Consider the following 18,429-nt stretch of genomic DNA (forward strand, 5'->3'; position numbering starts at 1 on the left):
ACAATGCCTAGTTGTGGTGGTGGTGCACTTGTTTTTAGATCATGTGTCCTAATGGGAGTTGCTTTAAGTTATTCTTAGTTTAGCTGATACTGATCAGTAAAACTGATCGTTTTTTCTTTTTCCACAGTTGCAAACTTCGATCCAAGTACTTTCAGTTTAATGCGATGTGAATTTTGTGGGGCTGGTTTTGACACACGTGCAGGCTTGTCCAGCCATGCCAGGGCCCACCTGAGGGATTTTGGGATCACCAACTGGGAGCTCACCATTTCACCAATTAACATCTTGAAGGAGCTGCTAGCAAATTCTTCAGAACATCCTATGCTTCAGACTGCATTAGGAACAGATCCTTCATCCCCACACCAAGAGAGAGAGATGCTTGGGTTTGGTTCCTGCAAAAGCACAACCCCCCTATCTGAATCCAGCATTTCACAGTCACCTTTCTCCCCATTCCCTTCATCCTGGGGAGAAGAACCCATGCAGTCCTTCAGAGATGGTAAGCAGTTAAACTTTGCTTGATTCTTTAAATCATTAATATAAGTATGCATTCTGCCTCATTTATTATTCTTAACTATATGCAGGCAATGATATTGTTTATAGCAAACAGTGGTGATTTTGCAAAACCTAAGACCCAGCCAGATTTTCTAGGAGCCCATTGGAAGAGGAGATGGAGATGTGTATCAGTGAAAGAAAGGATCTATATGTGATTCCATTTAACTTTTTATTGATAAAATACTGTATGTACTCAGACATACACTGAATCAGGAACAGTTGCTTCATTCCACTCCTGTTGCGGGAATAAATGTTGTACTATATAGGGATGTTTAAATATGTTAAATTATACATTAGCAATATAAAGAAGCCATTTACTTCCAACAATCTGAATCTTGTTGACTGAGTTGAACTGATGGGGTGCTATTGAGTTGGTAAAGCCAAAGTTGAAACCGTTCTTGTACTGCTGCTATGAGTGTGTGTGCACGCACGCGCGTTTGTGTGCGCGCGCATGTGTGCATGCACACACATGGGCTTTATCTGAATGACAGGATGGGACTATAGAAACAATTCCTCTTGACATTTATGCTACAATGCATTTCAAAAGCCACACATTTCTATCTCCAATTTTAATTAAGAATTGAAAAATTGTGCATGTGCCCATGGGCTTTGGCATGCATTTTTTTACCCAGTCTATATACAGCTTTAATCTTCATGCATTTTACTACCTATTCCCATTGCTGACAGAATGCCTTGCCTGGGAGCAACATTAAATTGTTCCCTCTTATATGGCCAACATGTGAAGTTTCATATGTAACTTAAATACGTACTTGATTATGCAGTCAAGTGAGCATAAGAGTATAAACAAACGAATGCAGAGTATACGCAAGTACTTGATTTTGCATTTTGATACAATATGCAGTTTTTCTAAATTAGTGACTGCTTCAGGTTAACCATGTTCATTTGAGCATCTTATTCATCTTACAGTACCTGGCCAACAGCCTTATGCTATAAACAAGTCAACAATACATAAAAAGTAATACATAAAAGAATAATACATTCTATTAGAGATTTGTATGACAAATGAAGAAATTGTTAACGTTCTGGACCACAAAGTGGTACTCAAATCAGTGAGAAGTCCTCCATGGATTATGTGTGGTGCACTTTAAAATGGCATAGCAAACAGACGTAAGTGTAACTAGTTAGAAGTATTTCTCTAGAGAGTGAAAAATCTCTTGTCATAAGAGCTGTTCTGTTAATGCTGCCAGCCCTCTTTTCAATACAGCCTGCTGTAGCCTACAGAAGAAGGTGCCTCATGATGCCTTGGTATTATGAACAAGTTGGTATGAATCCCTTTGTCTGTCAAATATCCCACAGCAAGTACAAAGGGTGCTAAACACAAGTATCAGATTAAAGAGGACGTTTGCAAGCATGGCTACATCATCTAAATTCTGGAAATATTACATGATTGGATCAGACAATTTCTGGAGGCACATTATGTACTTCCAGAGCCAAAGCTCAGCAGGTCTGACCTATAGGCTTTTTAAGTGAAAGACTGCTTGGGAAACCTTCCCAGGCTCCTTGGAGGAAGCACACCATATAAGTGTTATTAGTTGCAAATTGAGCTGCAAAAAGTACATCACTCATTACATGCAAACTGACAGTGTGGACATTTCTGTGAGGAGATGGGGATTTCTGACAAAAAGGCAATTTAAAGTGAGAGAAAGGGATGTAAAAAGGCCATCTGTGCTCAGAACTGTGAAAAATCTATGGCTGGTTTTGTGAAGTGGTATAACCAGAAAATCAGCCTAAAGATACGTGCTACTGTATAAAACCTAAGTGTTGTGCTATCATCAATTTACACATGCTTATTAGTGCTATTAATTAATATGTGTGTATGTATGAGACAGACTTTTCTTTGTAGAAGCACAAACATCTGCATATTTTAAAAAGTCCACCCTTAGGTAAATTGTCATGGAGAATCAAATGAAAATTATGCTGTGGTGAGATGTTGTATTAATGGAGTCTTCACAGTTGACTTTAATGAATATCTAACAGAGGGGAGGAGTGTGATGGTGTTCTGGAAGGAGGTGCCTGCTGAGGACACAAAGTACCACTGTTGCCCCCCACCCTCCGCTCCCATGCTATGAGATGGCTTGGGAGAAAAACCTGCATGCTGTGTCTGTATTATTTCATTTTCTTTCCTTCACTCCCTCCTGCTCCTCTCCCACATAAGCCCCAGTTGCCTGGCAGTGCAATTTTCAGTTTCCTAGATCATTCTTTCCAAAATTTTATTCTTTCCAGAATTACCCCTCCTTTATCTGCCCACCAAAGTAAGCAAATTTCCAAGGGCTGCAACTGCAACTCTCCACTGATGAAACTCAGTCAGTGAGTGATTGCCTGAAACATAATCTTGCTCAGTCCACAGTTACAGAAGTTCTAGCACATGATGAGTAGGGTTGCCAGGTCTGTATATCCTCTTGGCAGGAGGGGGCGGGGCTAGTACTTTTTTGTGCCATCATTACGCTGGCCACAGGCATGCTCTCACGCTTTGCACATGGCAAATTCAGACCATTGGGGGGCTAAAATTGGCCCCAGCGAAGCGCGGGAGCATGCCTCTGGCTGGCGAGAACAACATCACTTCCGGAAGGGATGTCATTGTGCCCCACTGGGAGCATGCCTGGTGCGCACTTTCCTGGGTTGCTTGACAGCGGTGGGCAATCTCCAGAGCGTTTGCCCACTGATTCCCATTCATTAATATTTCCTCGACTTGGTACTTTGAAGGAAAGCATCTCCATAAAGGTCATGAAAATATTTCTTGGAGTAATCCTGAGTTGCATTTATTTTATTATTTCTTATATTAATCACTTCTATGAAGTTGAAAAGTGCTGTTAAATATGTTGTTGCTGTGTATAATTTTTGAATATCAAAAATTAATGGAAATATAGTAATTGGAGGGTTTGAGCAGTTTTTGCTGTAGAGAGAAGTAAATAGATCCCCTAAGGATCAGTATGAAGTCATGCTCTGTTTATTACAATTCATAGATTATTTGGAGTCAGGTTAAAGTCAGGTGACAAATCTATGGATGATGCTAGAGTTTTCAGGAAGGCAAAATTGCAAAGAAACTAAAAATCTCTCCAAGGATCCAAACTGGGTGACTGCAAAAATAATGACAGAAATGAGATTCAGTGAAAATCACAGGCAAAGTGATCCATATCTGGACACAAAGTTAGAAGCTGGAGTTTTTGTTGCCAGGAAAGCATTCTTGAGATTGGAACCACTGGACATTTATTAGGAAAGAAACTGAAATAAAACAGCAAATGTCATAGTGTCATTACTTAAATCTACAGTATGGCCACATCTGGAACATGGTACACAATTCAGGTCATCCTACCACCTAACCTATTTGTAGAACAAGTTAAATAACAACAACAACAACAACATGTTGTTGTTGTTACACCGATACCTGGCTGATACTTAGGTCTCTGGTGGAAACTTGTATTAGCATAGCAAGGCCAATCAATGATTGTGTTGCGTGTAACTTGAATAACAACAACAACAACAACAACTGTGCTTATATACTGACTTTCTAGACAAGTTAGTGCCCCACTCAGAATGGTGAACAAAGTCAGTGTTGTTATTATTCCCATAATACAGCTGGGGAACTGAAGCTGAGAGGAGTGGCTTAGCCAAGGCCACCTGCTGAGCTCATGGCAGTCGTGGGACTTGGACCACTAGAATGCTGATTCACAACCTAACAATTAAAAAGATAACTGAAGAAGGACATGTTAGAGGTTAATAATATAGAGAATATATACATTTTAATAAAATTATTAGCAGTGTAGACAGAATGGAGACCTCTTCCTATGTGCTATAACCATGTTGTCCAAGGCCTGGTTCTCACGTATCACTGATGGGTAGCAGGTTTATATTGCTTTAGAGGGATACACAAGATTGAATATTCCGATAAAAAAAGGTTCTCTTTATTATGGAAAGCTAGATACCAGAGGAAGAACTGTAGCCTACTTGTCTCCCTGCCATGGAAGTTTTCTATGAGTTGTGTTTGGTTTTTTTAATTGAACATCTAATCATGTCAACTTGCACTTAGAGTCTGAAGAAGTGCCTCATCTGAAGGAGTAAAACTAATGTGGAATGTGTCAGGATTTAGTATATACATGATTTTTATATCACTGGAAGGAGGAAGGCAAACATATTTCCTTCAAGGTATGTGGTTTTTTTCTGCAGCAGGGTGAGCTCTGCTTCCCTCTGCCCTCAACTTTTCCAACTGGCTCCAACTGTAGCAATGGATTTATGCTACTCTCCTATGAACTAGGGAAGACCATGGTCACTATGCAGAGGCAGGAAATGGCAAATCATCTCTGTTGAACTCTTGTCTTGATAACCCTAGCAGGGGTTGTTGTAAATTTGCTACAACTTGACAGCACTTTCTACCACCACTATGCATCTGGTAAGCTTTTGGCTTGCTTCAAATATTTATATGGTGCTTTTAAAAAAAAGTGTGTCTGAAATACTACTATCAGGAGTAGAGAGAGGAGGAAGAAGAGGAGTGGTTTTGTTATTGTTACAGAGGCAAGTCTATCAACACAGGCCAGCCAGCTTTTCCTGAAAACAGGAAGAACCACTTAGCTCCATAAGTCAATCCAGATTGGAAGTTTGTATGTCTGCCTAAGAGGGTACTACACACACACTTGGCCAAAAAAGTCCAAGAAGCAATGTCCAAAATTGTACAAATCTACAGCAGTCATAATACAAATCAAGCTATCTATATCATCTTCATCCTAAAACAGAGCAGGAATGTCTACCCCTTTTCTAAAGCACATTGTAAATATTGTCCTCCTATACCCAATACACCAGATATTTCAGTGACAATGCTGCAAGCTAGCTGCATGCTAAACCAAATCAAATGTGTGGTAAGCCAGTACTGAAGAAACTAGTTATTCTGACTGCACTGATTACTAAGGAACACATAATGGATAAATAGAGTGTCTATAAAATTACAAATATGATATGGATGCAAGCTCTATATACTGCTGCTTGGTGATGAACATCTTTTATAGGTAACTACTTTTACAAGGTTTTGAAGAATTGTCAATTAACTGAAGTTGAAGCCATGCTCAGTGCAGTAATTGTGTTGGGTATCTGCTGAGAATGGCATTGACTTGCAAAGCCATTGTGCTGGGATGTAAATGTGAGCATACATCTCAAAGGTGGGCAGAACAGTTGTACCCAAATCACAATAATGCATGGGTGTTGATTTAGATGATAGTGTACGGATCTGCAGATTGTGAAAGCTGAGGCATAAATATAAATTTTACTGATTTTGAGCAATATCTGGGAATGTTCTGAATGCTGCATTTGAGCTCCTCAATGTTCACAGTTGGGATGATTTTCAGAAATGGATGGGTTTTATCAAAATACACTTCTGCAGGTAAGAGTATCCATCCAACCAACCAAAAGAGGATTGTGCCCAATCCAGTAGCTGACATTCCTTATCGCTCCAGTTCAATTCATGAAGATTGGAAAGGGTGGTAAGGTGTTCACGTAAGAGCAGTGAACACCCTGGCTGCTTGGCTTTGTAAAAAGTAGTGTCAGATCTTCGCTCTTCAAATTCTTCATTATCACAAGTTATCCAAACTTCTGTCATCCAGCCAAAATAATAAGCATGACTGTAGTTCCCATTTTAAAATTAACATATAATTAGCAGGTACCAACCAGCGTTTCCTCTAGTAGAAATCAAAGGTTTACTTTCAAGATGGAACTAGGCTTTGAGATGCATGGAGTTGCCACTTTGTGTTTGTGTTCTCTCTCTTCCATCTAGTTAAACGCTACACATGATTGCATTATTTATTACCCTGCTCCTAACAGCCAATTATGAGATTTTGCATAGCTTGTTGTGTTAAAGTATACATTATGAGGAAGAGAGAGACACATGGCTGAAGAAGGCAGCAGCTCCTGGTCTCTTGTACCATGTATTTCTGCTCTGAGACAAACGTTAAATGCAATCAGAATTAAAAAACTATCACTCAGGTGCTGAGATTGCCCATTTACAGGATCTTCCTGTGCTTCAGGTTTCTGTGTTAGGTGCTGGTATGGAATTTGACCCTCTAAGAGCATATGAGGCATATGAGAGCATCAAGCACTGTTATTTCTACAGCCCTGTAGGCAAACAGCCTACGCAGAAGCTTCCTTAGCATGGCTAACTGCACAAGACAAAATCGTATTTACAGAATTTTTGGAAAGGAATTTTTTAATAGTACACAAATAAAATGGGAACCTATTGTTGCTAAGGGGGAACATATTTTGTCTTTTTCTCTCTTGAGAGATATTTGATGCTATTAGCGAACATATTTACCTTTTCTTTTGTGGTGTTTCTAAATTGCATTCAAAATACAAGGACATTGTCTTTGGGGGGGAAGTAGTAAATGAACACTTAGAAAGAAAAACTGCATTCAAAATGCAAGTTGAGTTTATCTGAAACCAGTGGCTGGGTGAAAGTAGAAAAAGCAATATGGAAAATCCTTAAAATCTCCTTGCTATGTTTGTGTGTAGAGCTCCGTTAGCCTTTACACTGTTTCGTTTATCTGTAGTTTAAATATAGACATTTCAGCATTTTCATTATCTAGGTCTACCAACTGAACAACAAGCAAATGGTGACTTTTTTCAATAAATTAGAGTTAGTGGACTACACTGCTGGCAGTGGTGCCATCCTAAGCAGAGCAACTCTTCTAATCCGCTGACTTCACTGGACTTGGGAAGATGTAACTTTGCTTAGGATGCCACTGCTGTAATTTTTATACAATCTCCTTTTGGGGTTTGTTCAGTTAATTATTTAAATCCTGGTACATGTTTATTAAGTGAGAAATCCTGGAAATTTGAGATCAGTATTTTAATTTTTCTTACAAAATATATGTGTTGATCCAACCTCTGAGTCATTGAAAATAAAGAACTTTGGTAAATTATCTGGGCGAAAAATAGTATTACTTAAATGATTAAAGAACGTTTAGTTCTCAAATAAACACAATTATGTCTTTGACCTGTTTAATCAGTTATGAAAATGTGTGTACATCTTAAACCTTAGGCCAGGAGAGCCTGATCTCATCAGATCTCAGAAGCTAAGCAGGGTCAGCCTTGGTTACTAATTGGATGGGAGACCTGCAACGAAGACCAAGGTTGCAGAGACAGGCAATGGCAAACCACCTCTGTTAGTCTCTTGCCATGAAAAGCCCACCAGGGGTCACCACAACTCAACCCTGACTTGAAGGCTGGATTTCATTTCAGTACAGTTTTAGACCTTTAAGGAAAGATTAAAGAATGTACAGTTTTAATGAAGAAAATTTGTTTTAAGTGAGGAGATCCCTAGAAACCCCGTTTATCTGGTTATCCACAATGTCTTCATCTCTCACTAAAACTAGCTAACATGCAGAGTCTGCAATGCCATTATAATGTAGGTGAAAGAAAGGACACAGGGAGGGAATCAGCCAAGACTCATCCCATCATGCTTTGGGACGAACCAAAGTTTCTGGCTTGAATACCACTACTAAAGTCACTAGGCCTGAAATACTTAACATATTATTGTTAAGTATTGTCATCTTTACTTCCTGGCTGAAAAAAATTAATGTTGTTAACCTGTGGTTCAACCAATTATAATTTTCTCTTCCACTGATTTATCTTGTTCTCACAGTACAGATCTTTGATCAGTCAGTTAATGATTTCAGCTCCACTCAACCCTTTAAAATGTTTTATTGAGGTTCTTCTTATCAATAGAAATGAATTTTAATCTTTTAACAAGGCGTATTGGTTCTTTTTTGTAAGTTAATTGCTCATAGGGGCAAGGAGGTTAATTCTGTACCTTTGATGAAACAGAGGATTTTATGACTATTGCCAGCCCTCTTCCTCATGCTTTTCTACGGGCAGAAACACGAATTGATTTTATTCTGTCCCTATCTGTTTCTGTAATTTTTGCCAAGCAGTAGGCTGTGGAGGAAGCCATCGGCAATAGAATTTCATTCCTATGCTCCACATTCCTTTAAGAATGTTTTTGGGGGACTGTCTGTTAAATATTTGCTTGCTGCCTACATACCTGGAGACCCACAGCCGCATCCTAAGCAGAGTTACACCATTCTAAGTCCATTGAAGCCAGAGGACGTAGAAGGGTGTAAACTGTGCTTAGGATGGCACTGTCAGACACCTATCTTGGTGAGGGGTTTGAAGTTTTAGCAGGGGCCTGTTCGAAGGGGTGAGATCATGTAATAGCTATCAAGTGCTTAAGGGAAAAACCACTTGAACAGTTTTCTGAGCTTCTTGGCTCTCAGAATACTAATGCTGAACTTCAGTATTCTGATCAAAGATCTCTTAGATGGAGACTTCAAACATAGATTGCCATAAATAAAGACATCTGTCATCTACTTTTATGCACAGTTTCAGTTAGAATGGTCATTAGAACCCCTGCATTGCTGGCATGGCTTGATTCTGGAAATCTCTGCAGTGAATCACTTTAAGTAAAGATGGCTCATATTTTTTGGTAAGAATGCAATAACGGTGCCAATTACCTGGATTTTGAAGGCTAGGACAAAGATGTCCCCTTCCTAAAGTTTCTCAACTCAGTTGCTCCTTGTTCACCCAGTGCTGGTGAGAGAGACAAGTACTACCTGCAGGCTCAAATACTTTCTTTTATTTAACATAGGTGCAGTCCTCAGGCATCTTTAAGAGGTGAAAAAATATATGGAATTATAGGGAAGGGAAAAGCAAATATGGGAACACGAAACTTGGAAAGGAGTGCTGAGGCAGGAAATCCTAGAGCATTTGAAAGTGAAGGATAGCGCAGAAATGAAATGCTTTAGTCATTGACTTCAAGCGTATGGGAAGGTGGCTGTCTTTTAGGTGTTGCTGAACATATTTTTATTTTATTAAAATTGACACATATTTCTTAACTTTAATATGAAAAGACGGACACGGCTTTTTAATTTTATTAGGTATGATTGATGCAGGAAATCTTAAATCAGGGTGCAGTTGACAGACTCTTCTCAGGCTTTTTTACCTGCTCAGTATAGGAAGGGGGTCACAGTATGTACCAAAAATCCTTATTTTGAGTGGGGTTTTATAGAGAAGTGTCTCCGTCATGGATTTATTTGCATTTTAATACCCACTTGCAGTTTCTTATTTCCCATGATGAAAAACAGCCTTTTAGTAAGCCACAACTTGTGTGTACCTCTGACAGATGCTAAAATATATTGACAGTTTAATCTACTAGCTTGACTAGCATCTGCAGAGAATGGAAATTACTATTTGTATAATCTATATTTTGTAATATATGGCAACTTCAAATATGTTTTCCATTCCAATGCACTTGAATAATTTTGCAATTTGGGGCCAGAAACTGTGAATGTTTACCTGTTTTTGTAGATACAAAAATAAGTATTTAAAATGTGGAGCCTAAAAGAGAAAAAATGCTAAATTCTAAATGCTAAATGCAAAAATGCTAAATGCAAAAACAAAAATGTAGAAAGTTATATATGATAGGTTTCTTGTTTGTAATGACTGATCATAGACATACGTATGGTTAGACTATCAGTTTTGGACAGTTCCTTTGTCATAAAGGTGATTGGACTGATGGCAGTTGAAAACAGGATACTAGTTATTATTCTAGCATTCTAAGGGTACCTAGAAATCTCAGGCTGCTTTTCCATCCTCCCTTCAGCTAAAGCGGCCGGTTTCTCTCTCTCTCTCTTCCTCTTGCTTTCCTTTGCCCAGATTCCTCCATACTGCAGGCCTCAGGCTGTGTTCTGGAGAGTTAGGCACTCTTTTGCTCTGGTCTGCTGGAGTATTAAGCTGAGTGGCTCTGCGAAGCGGGCGCGCAGTTGAGCGGTAATTCGGTGATGGAGTTGTTCTGTCTGGAGATGTGCCTGGGTGGTTTCGGTCTCTCCTGAGTCGCTCCGGGCCTGTAGATTTCCCCTAGTTCGGCCGGGGGTGGCTTCACTGGGTTGACTCGGCGCTCGACTGCTTCACCTGATCAGGCTCAGCTGGAGTTTCGACGCTCCGCCATCCCTCCTGACTGCTGCCCCGCATGTGCCGGACCCAAGATGGCGGCCTCCACCCCCTCGCAGCCCAAAGCGACAAAAGCGGTGGCAGCGCCGCGGCCTCGAGACGACGAGGCGGGGGCAGGGGCGCCGCCCGAGGCCGGTAAGAGCCTGGCAGGGGGGCCAGAGAAGACGCGCCCTGAAGAGCATGGCGGAGTGCTGCTTCCCCTTCCCGAGTTTCCCTCCTGACCCTCGGGGCAAGCCGAGCTACTCTTTTAAGAGAGCGCGGCGCCTTTGCTTTTCTGGCAGTGGGGAGGGATTGGGTTGAATGACAGGAAGCGGCGCCCTCTTTCTCTGCGATCCCTTGAGCATAGGTCACTGCACCTTTTCTGTCACCGCCATAGCCGAGTAGCTTCCCAAATAGCTCCCGCACTGGGCAGCATCACTTTAGTCCCCTTTGAAGCCGTGCAGCACCCGGAGTGCCTGGCCAGCGCCTCTCCGCTGTTTCTCGTAGCGCAAGCAGTTAGTTGATTTGGCAGTTGTGAAAACTGATTCGTGTTGAAACACGGTTCTGGGCTCTGCCGTCTTTCTAATCGCGCTGCTTCCAAACAGCACAGTTAGTCTTTAAAAGCAGGTTTCTGAAGTGTAAAAAATTTCTAGTTATTGATTGTGATCTACTTTAAAGCCCAAAACATGACAAATAACCGTGCGAAAAATATCAATAAACTTTGCCAGTGCTCTAACATTAAAGTGGACTGCAAGAAGCGTGTGTTATTGCAGTGTTTGCTTGGTTATCCTTGAGATGGTTGTAGTCTTGCCTGAATTCCCCAGTGGTAGACAGCATGGGGACTTTACCATTGCCTAGCTTCCTGTTACATTTTATTACCTTTGTAACCATTAAATATAGTTACGGTATTTTCAAGAGTGGTATTTATTTTCCTCCATGTACGTAACGATCTTAGATATTATTAGTATGAATTTTTCAATTAAAACAGAATGAATTGTATTTATTCATATTTAAATGAAGATTCTCTATTTAGGCTGTTACTGGCACCCATGTCATGTCATATTCGCAGACTGATCTTGCATATATTTCCATTAAAGTAAATCCCACTGTGTGCAGTGGGAGTTACTGTCAGGTAAGTGTGCATAGGATTGGGCTCTGCATATTGCTACTCTTGCTTTATCTTTCTGTGGCTTGTAGCTGACAAGCCACTGCTTGGTTTCTTGTTGGAAACAGTTTTGCACAACATTTTGCCACTTTATGCTCTAGTCAAGTTGTTTCCTCTGTTGCTGCACTATAGTAAAAACACTGACATCCATGATGTATTTTTTTGTAATTGCTGCTCCTATGAAGAGTACACATCAGTATACTTTCCCCTCTGTATCTTCACTGTGTTTTTGTGTACATAACTGTACTACAAATGCCACTGAGCATGATATTTTGTGTTGTAAGGAATCAGAATAGAAAGTAATAATCTGCTGAATACAAGTTGAAATATAGCATCTTTATTAGATTAACTAAATGATGGAATCAGTTATTATTTTGTTTATTTTTTTTCCTTTTAAGGAATCGCTTTAGTTCATTTAATAGTCCTATAACAATTTTTGATGGCCTCTTCTCCAGGAAGACAGATGGCATCTTTGTGTCTTCTAGCACTAAAATCTGGTCTCATAACCAGTATGGTAATTTTTAGTGTCGTGTATCTTCCTACATATTTTTACTGTTTCTGCTAATGGTAGTTATGCATATCAATAATAACATAATAATAACATTCGATTTATATACTGCCCTTCAGGATATAAACTTCAGTATATAAACTTAACGCCCACTCAGAGCGGTTTACAAAGTATGTTGTTATTATCCCCTCAACAGTAATCGCCCTGTGAGGTGGGTGGGGCTGAGAGAGCTCCTAGAAACTGTGACTAGCCCAAGGTCACCCAGCTGGCTTCAAGTGGAGGAGTGGGGAATCAAACCCGGTTCTCCAGATTAGAGTCCTGTGCTCTTTACCACTACACCAAACTGGCTCTCAGTTTCTTAGGCTTTGGTGTTTTCATGACACAGTTTCTGATTATTATTTATTTAAACTTGTAGTGGATATTTTCTTTATTGCTCAATGGTTCCACACATTTTTATGCTTAAGCAATAGTAAAGGCTCAGTTGTTGCAATATCTTCAGTAACATTTATTTCACATTTTTGAGTAAATTTCACAATATTTTTGTTACATTAAGTGGCACTTATGAGGCAGGTGAATAATTTGTAAGGTATTTGTGTATGGCATGGATTAACTATCTAATATTGTTAGCTATGCAGTTTCCAGCTCAAGCTCCATACTCCCTTCTTTCTTTGATAGTCATGGCATCTGAAGAGGAAGATGATATGGTTACAGCAGAAATGGGATCACCAACACTTCAGAAGAAGAGTTCTCTAGCTGGATCATTAGACCAAATTCCAAACAGACTAGGGAACTCCCTGTCTCCAGAGCCTTCCAGCAACAAGGCAGACTCCCAGGATTCTAAAAGTGAGTCTCTTGTTGTTGTTGTTGTTGTTGTGGTGGTGGTGGTGGTGGTTTCTGTGGAGTATTGTGCATGATATCTGCAACAATAAGAGTTCCTTTCTCATCTGGCTTACAATGTTGATCTAAACCCTTCTCTTACAAACTGTTTTAGAAAGGAAAACTATTGTAACGGCATTTAGTTTGCTTCTTTGTGTTAGTGAAAGAATGCTCAACTTTCAGGACTAACAAAATTGCTGTTCACGTTAAACAGATTGCGGAAGAAACTATACACATCAAGAACTTGCATTCTTGCTATAAAAATGGAGTTTGGCCAGTAAATGCATTGCCTTCTTGATATCTTGTGTGTATTGTTGAAGAAGTAGCAGTACAACTCTACATTTTTCCCCATAGGATTGTTCATTTTAAAAAATCATTCAATAACTTATACAAAGTACATTGATGAACAACAGCATTGAATCACAGCCTGTCTGATTAACGCTCCATCGGTGGAGGGGTTTTCCATCTTGTAAACTGCACAGTGAAGCTCCGTTGTTGCAATTTATCTTCATTCCGAAGAAGCTTCTAATTTTCTGAGTTGGTTGTATTTGTTCCTGAAGTGGAGAAAAGGTTTGCACATATGAGTTCAGCTTTAGGATAATTACAAGAAGCAAGTCATTACCAGTACACTTAACCATTCTTGGCTGTACTTGGGTAACAGTATTAAGTAGTTCATAATGATTGAAAGGTGTTCAAAATAAGAATTACAGCTGTGTGTCAGTGGGAGACTAAGGGGTACTTGATATGGTGCATGAAGCATCTGGGACTAATTTGATGTGTCAGCTAAGCCCACATAGATCAAAGCAGTGGTTGCATGTGGACATAGTGATTAAGTTTTGCAAATGAATTTTTCAGAGGGAGCCTTGTCACCCAAAAAATACCATTACTTACTAAATTCATTCATCACAAAATAGATTGCTGGTGCCAATGTGTTTGGCCAAACTGGGGTTTGTGATATCTGAGAGACTGACTTATGAAGAGGGACTCAAACTCAAGACTGCAGTGTGCACAGGTGGTCTGCTGACAAGTAGCAAAGAGAGTGTGAGGTTAAGCTTAACCTTGTCTCAATAAGTCACTCTCCTCTTTCCAGCACCAAACCTCACGACGTGCGAGGTCTGTGGCGCCTGCTTTGAAACTCGCAAGGGCCTGTCCAGCCATGCTCGTTCTCACTTGCGTCAGCTTGGTGTGGCTGAGTCCGAAAGCAGCGGAGCCCCCATCGACTTACTGTATGAACTGATGAAACAGAAGGGCAAACAGGACAGCGGCCCCGTCTCTCCAAGTCTTAGCAAAAAATCTGCTTCTCCCAAAGAAGGGACTGCAGGGTCCTCACGGCCAACACTGTTGCCCCCCTCTAAAGCTACAGAACGGCCTCAAGAGCCTCCTGTAAACAAAGCAATCAAATCCCCTCCAGGTTTCAGCTCCAAGAATGTTGCCCAGCCAGGATCTCCCATACTCAAGAAAGTGACACCTGCTCTGCCTGGTTCTCCTCCACCAAAGAACCCTGAAGACAAGAGCCCTAAGCTACCGCTGAGCCCCCTGCAGAGCTCTCCTAACGCACAGTGGCCACAACCGGAGGAAGAAGGCCCCTTAAATCTAAGTGAGTCTATTTGATGCTGATGCTTCTTGCTGTGCGTAACACTGGAGAGTTGGCAGAGAGCTTTTGTGTGTGGCATTACCCTGTGGGTGTGAACCAGTTGAGGCCCTCCCCACCTGCCCTCCCCCACCAGACACGTTTGACATCCATTGGCTGCAGAAGCTGCTGCAATCACACATATTATCTCTTGTGTACACAGCAGAAAAGAAAGGGCCTGGGAGGTAAATTGAATGTGTCAATCTGCAAAATGTTCCTTTCTGATTTCTAGAGTTATTGCTTTTAGATGAATATTGGTTCTTTGCTGTTAGTCTGAGGGTACTCCCTCTCAGATTTGTACAACGAGAGCTGCTTATATGGTATTGCTACATACCTGCCTACCAGGGTGTTCTTTCCAAAGGAGGCCCTTCCCTCTAACTCAACAGGTTCCTTTCCCAATTTGCTTCTGGGAGGGGCAGTCCTGTTTATATTACTCTGTGTACATGCCACAAAGCTTTCCCATATGTCCTTTCAATTTGTGCTTGGGGGTCTTTATTATTAAGTCATTCTCAGAGGGACAGCAGCAGTAAACACCATCTGCTTCCTGCCCAAGCCCTGAGCAAAGCTACTCACCTGAAGAAAAGGCCAAGGTACTCTGTTAAGATCCTGATTATAGATATTCAGTTAAAAACAAAAGTCTATCTCAGAACAATGAGTGAGGAGTGTAGTGCTGTTAGTACCACAGATTTCCCACCTGGAGGCAATTTCTACTGCTTTTAAGCCACACTGTTTTTGACCTTCTGCACAGCAAGCCTGAATGTTATTCATGTGCCCTCCTTATCAGGGCCAACGGTAAGATTGGATGGATTTGCTGCTAATGCTGGTGATTCATTATTTGCTTGAAAAGGTGATGCTTGAAAATTAGCATAGGCATGCTTCCTGGGGACTCTAGTATTCAGGGATAGGTCTCTTCAGTAGTGTTGGTGATGGAAATGTTTTCTATGAAAAGCTGCCAGAAACAGCATGAGTTACTCAGTACCACTTGTATTGGTTTTGTGCAGTTTTTCTTTTTGCACTGCAGGGAAACCATGCCTATAATAATGATTCAGAGCTTCTTTGCAGATGTTGCTGGTGAGAGAGCAGTGATTTTTTATTATTGCTGTGACTAGTCAGGGGCATATGTGTCTTTTAGAGGCTGGGCAGGAGCAGAGGGGAACCTTTTGGTGGGCCAATCAGGTTAGGCTTATCTGAGAGTGCCAAGGCCATCTTACATATAAGATTTTATTGTCCTTCCAGCAGCCAAGTCTACAGTATGACTGCTATATTGTCAGTGTACATTCTGAGAGATCTACCTTTAACAATGAATCCTTGTTTCATCTGGGTATCTTTAATTTTTCAACAAACCTGTTTGCTGCTGTTAGAACCCTTAAGTTATTAGGGGCAAGTGACTCTTGTTATAGTGCAGAAGTGTAGTTAAAACTGAACACTGGAGTCCTCAGATCTGTTGTTCTGTCTTGATTATGCAACTGAAAATTGCTGCTGGGGAAAAAGAGTCTTTGTACAGCTGCTTCCATTTTGAGCTGCAGTCCATCCCTATCTGTTCCTTTTTACTTCCGGCATGTATATTTGCACTTCACATTCGAGAGACTGCTGGGAGAGCTGTGTTAAGCTGTGTTCCATTTAACCAGTCATGTATCCAAGTGGAAGTTTACAAAAAAACATCTTGTCCCTTCTAGGTCTTACATTGCTTCTTTTAATATTCATGGATACTTTGAACTTTTGGCATAAATCTGCATGAACTAAATAAGCTCTTTAAGTAACAGTTCTACACACATTCAGTAACAACAGCAGTCAATCTTGCTGTCAACTCAGTTCTTGTTAATGGATCGCATAGTAAGTTAATAGATTGTAGGATGTGTAGCACTGAAGAACTGCAGGACCCTTTGTAATCTATTTTGAAATTAAATGTTTAATTCTGGATCAAAGATATTTCTAGGAGCTTGCAGGAATGGAGAACTGTAATGTTTTAGAAAGTATTCTATTGAGGTCTGTGCCACTGTCATGGATGACTGTTTAAATGAGATTCTTCAGTCTGGAGGTGTGGAATGCTTGCGGGGAAAGCCCCTCATATGCATTGTGCCTCAAAGTAGGAGTTTCTGTTCTTTTTTAAAAAAAGAAACAACTCTGTTCTGGAATCTTGCTTTTCAGGCAAGAATTCATCAGTTATTAGTTGGAAACTATTGAATTTAGGAAAAGTGCCATCTTATTCTGAACAGCTAGTGTTTGAAGTTGCCATTAAAAATGTCTGCTAGTTTAAGCTGAAGTGGAAAGGGCTTCAGTGTCATGTTTTCAGAAGCAAGAATGTTTGAAAACTTGACCTGAGCTAGTGTATAGGGAATCTGATTTAATTTCAGGTCTTCCATATGAATTTTTTGCTCAATTGCTAAGACAGTAGCAGTGATATATATGGAATAACTCACCATCTGTTTGGGCCTCCTTGTTAAATTCTCTTGAGAAGCCATTGTATCATGCCATTTGTGGAATAATGGATCCAACAAAGTCCTTTTCAAGTTGTAACAGGTGCTTGAGACGATTGTGATCAATGTGTTTTCTTTCCGCAGCTGTAGATAGTGACTCGGGCAGAGAAATTGACTGCCAGTTATGTGGTGCCTGGTTTGAAACCAGAAAAGGGCTGTCAAGTCACGCTAGAGCCCACCTGAGACACCTGGGAGTGAGCGATCCAGATGCTAAAGGATCTCCTATTGATGTTTTAAATGATCTCATCAAAAGTGAAGACTTCAAAGGCCGTCTTTCTTCTCTCCTCCCTAGTGAGAGAGAATCGTTAGGGGAGACTGGGAGTTCTGATGGACCCAGCCCAAAGATCACCGCTACAGCAGCGCCTGCCACAGGCATGAAACAAGCACATTCACCAAAGTCTTTGGGCAAACAGCCATCTGTACTCTCACCTCACACCCCTCCACCATCCAAGAAACTGAAGCCACATGGCCACAGACTGACAGCTGTGGCCTCTCTGCAAAGGAAACAGGGTCTTTCTTCCAGCGCGTACTGGGCATCAGATGCTGAGATGGCTCCACTCAATCTCTGTAGGTTCTATCAGCGCTGGGTCCTGCCCCCCTTCCCTTCCCAGTCTTGTTTATGTGACATGGAGCTGTGCACCTAAAATCCATTTCCTGCCCCAGTTTCTGATAAGCAGCAAAAGGGTGGGGAAGCAAGCTCTTTGGCCCACATGCTCTCCATTGCCCTTTCCCTGCAAGCTTTTTTCCTGAACATTCTGGTGCAGTTTTCCCAGCTGGCCTCTATGTGTGCTGAAATTATCCCTTCTCTGTTTGGGGATTCACTCTATGTTTTTGCCTTGCTCCAAAGGAAAGACATCTTCCTGTTCCAGATGGAGCAAGGCTCTATGCTTACCTGCTGTATAATTAGGACTATCACAAGACAAATGAAGTCCAAGCTGCTTTGCTTGCTGATGAAGGGGGAACTGTGACTGTACTATTTGAAAGGAGAGTATACAAGCTGATTCAGAACCCTTTGGGGCCATTGGTTGGACTCTGATTGCTGAGATTTTTAGAGCACTCAGTGACTTCATTCAATGTCAGCAGAATGCTCAGAAGTGTTTTTTCCTTTGGCATTTAATGTCCTAGCAGTCATTGAGCCAGGAAGAAGATTCCCTCTTGTCCCACCGGGGCTACATCTCATTCTAGTGATGGAGGAAACAGTTGCTCTCAGTGGTGGGATTTCAGCCATTTCTCTCACACA

General features: G+C 41.0%; 1 protein-coding gene across 3 annotated transcripts in view; it reads left to right on the top strand.

The window, feature by feature from the left end:
- Positions 1–18,429, top strand: part of LOC129327452 (protein Wiz-like) — an 83,666-nt gene that overhangs the window by 58,494 nt on the left and 6,743 nt on the right. The window contains exons 5-8 of one of the 3 annotated variants that reach the window (XM_054976104.1): positions 128–493; positions 12,882–13,049; positions 14,173–14,679; positions 17,274–17,756. In XM_054976104.1, coding sequence (XP_054832079.1) covers positions 128–493; positions 12,882–13,049; positions 14,173–14,679; positions 17,274–17,756 — 1,524 coding nt within the window. Of the gene's footprint in view, positions 1–127; positions 494–10,551; positions 10,690–11,618; positions 11,666–12,881; positions 13,050–14,172; positions 14,680–17,273; positions 17,757–18,429 lie in introns of those variants that run through there. The other 2 variants (XM_054976105.1, XM_054976106.1) reach the window with 2 other exon arrangements.

The sequence above is a fragment of the Eublepharis macularius genome, chromosome 4 (assembly GCF_028583425.1).
Source record: "Eublepharis macularius isolate TG4126 chromosome 4, MPM_Emac_v1.0, whole genome shotgun sequence".
NCBI lineage: Eukaryota > Metazoa > Chordata > Lepidosauria > Squamata > Eublepharidae > Eublepharis > Eublepharis macularius.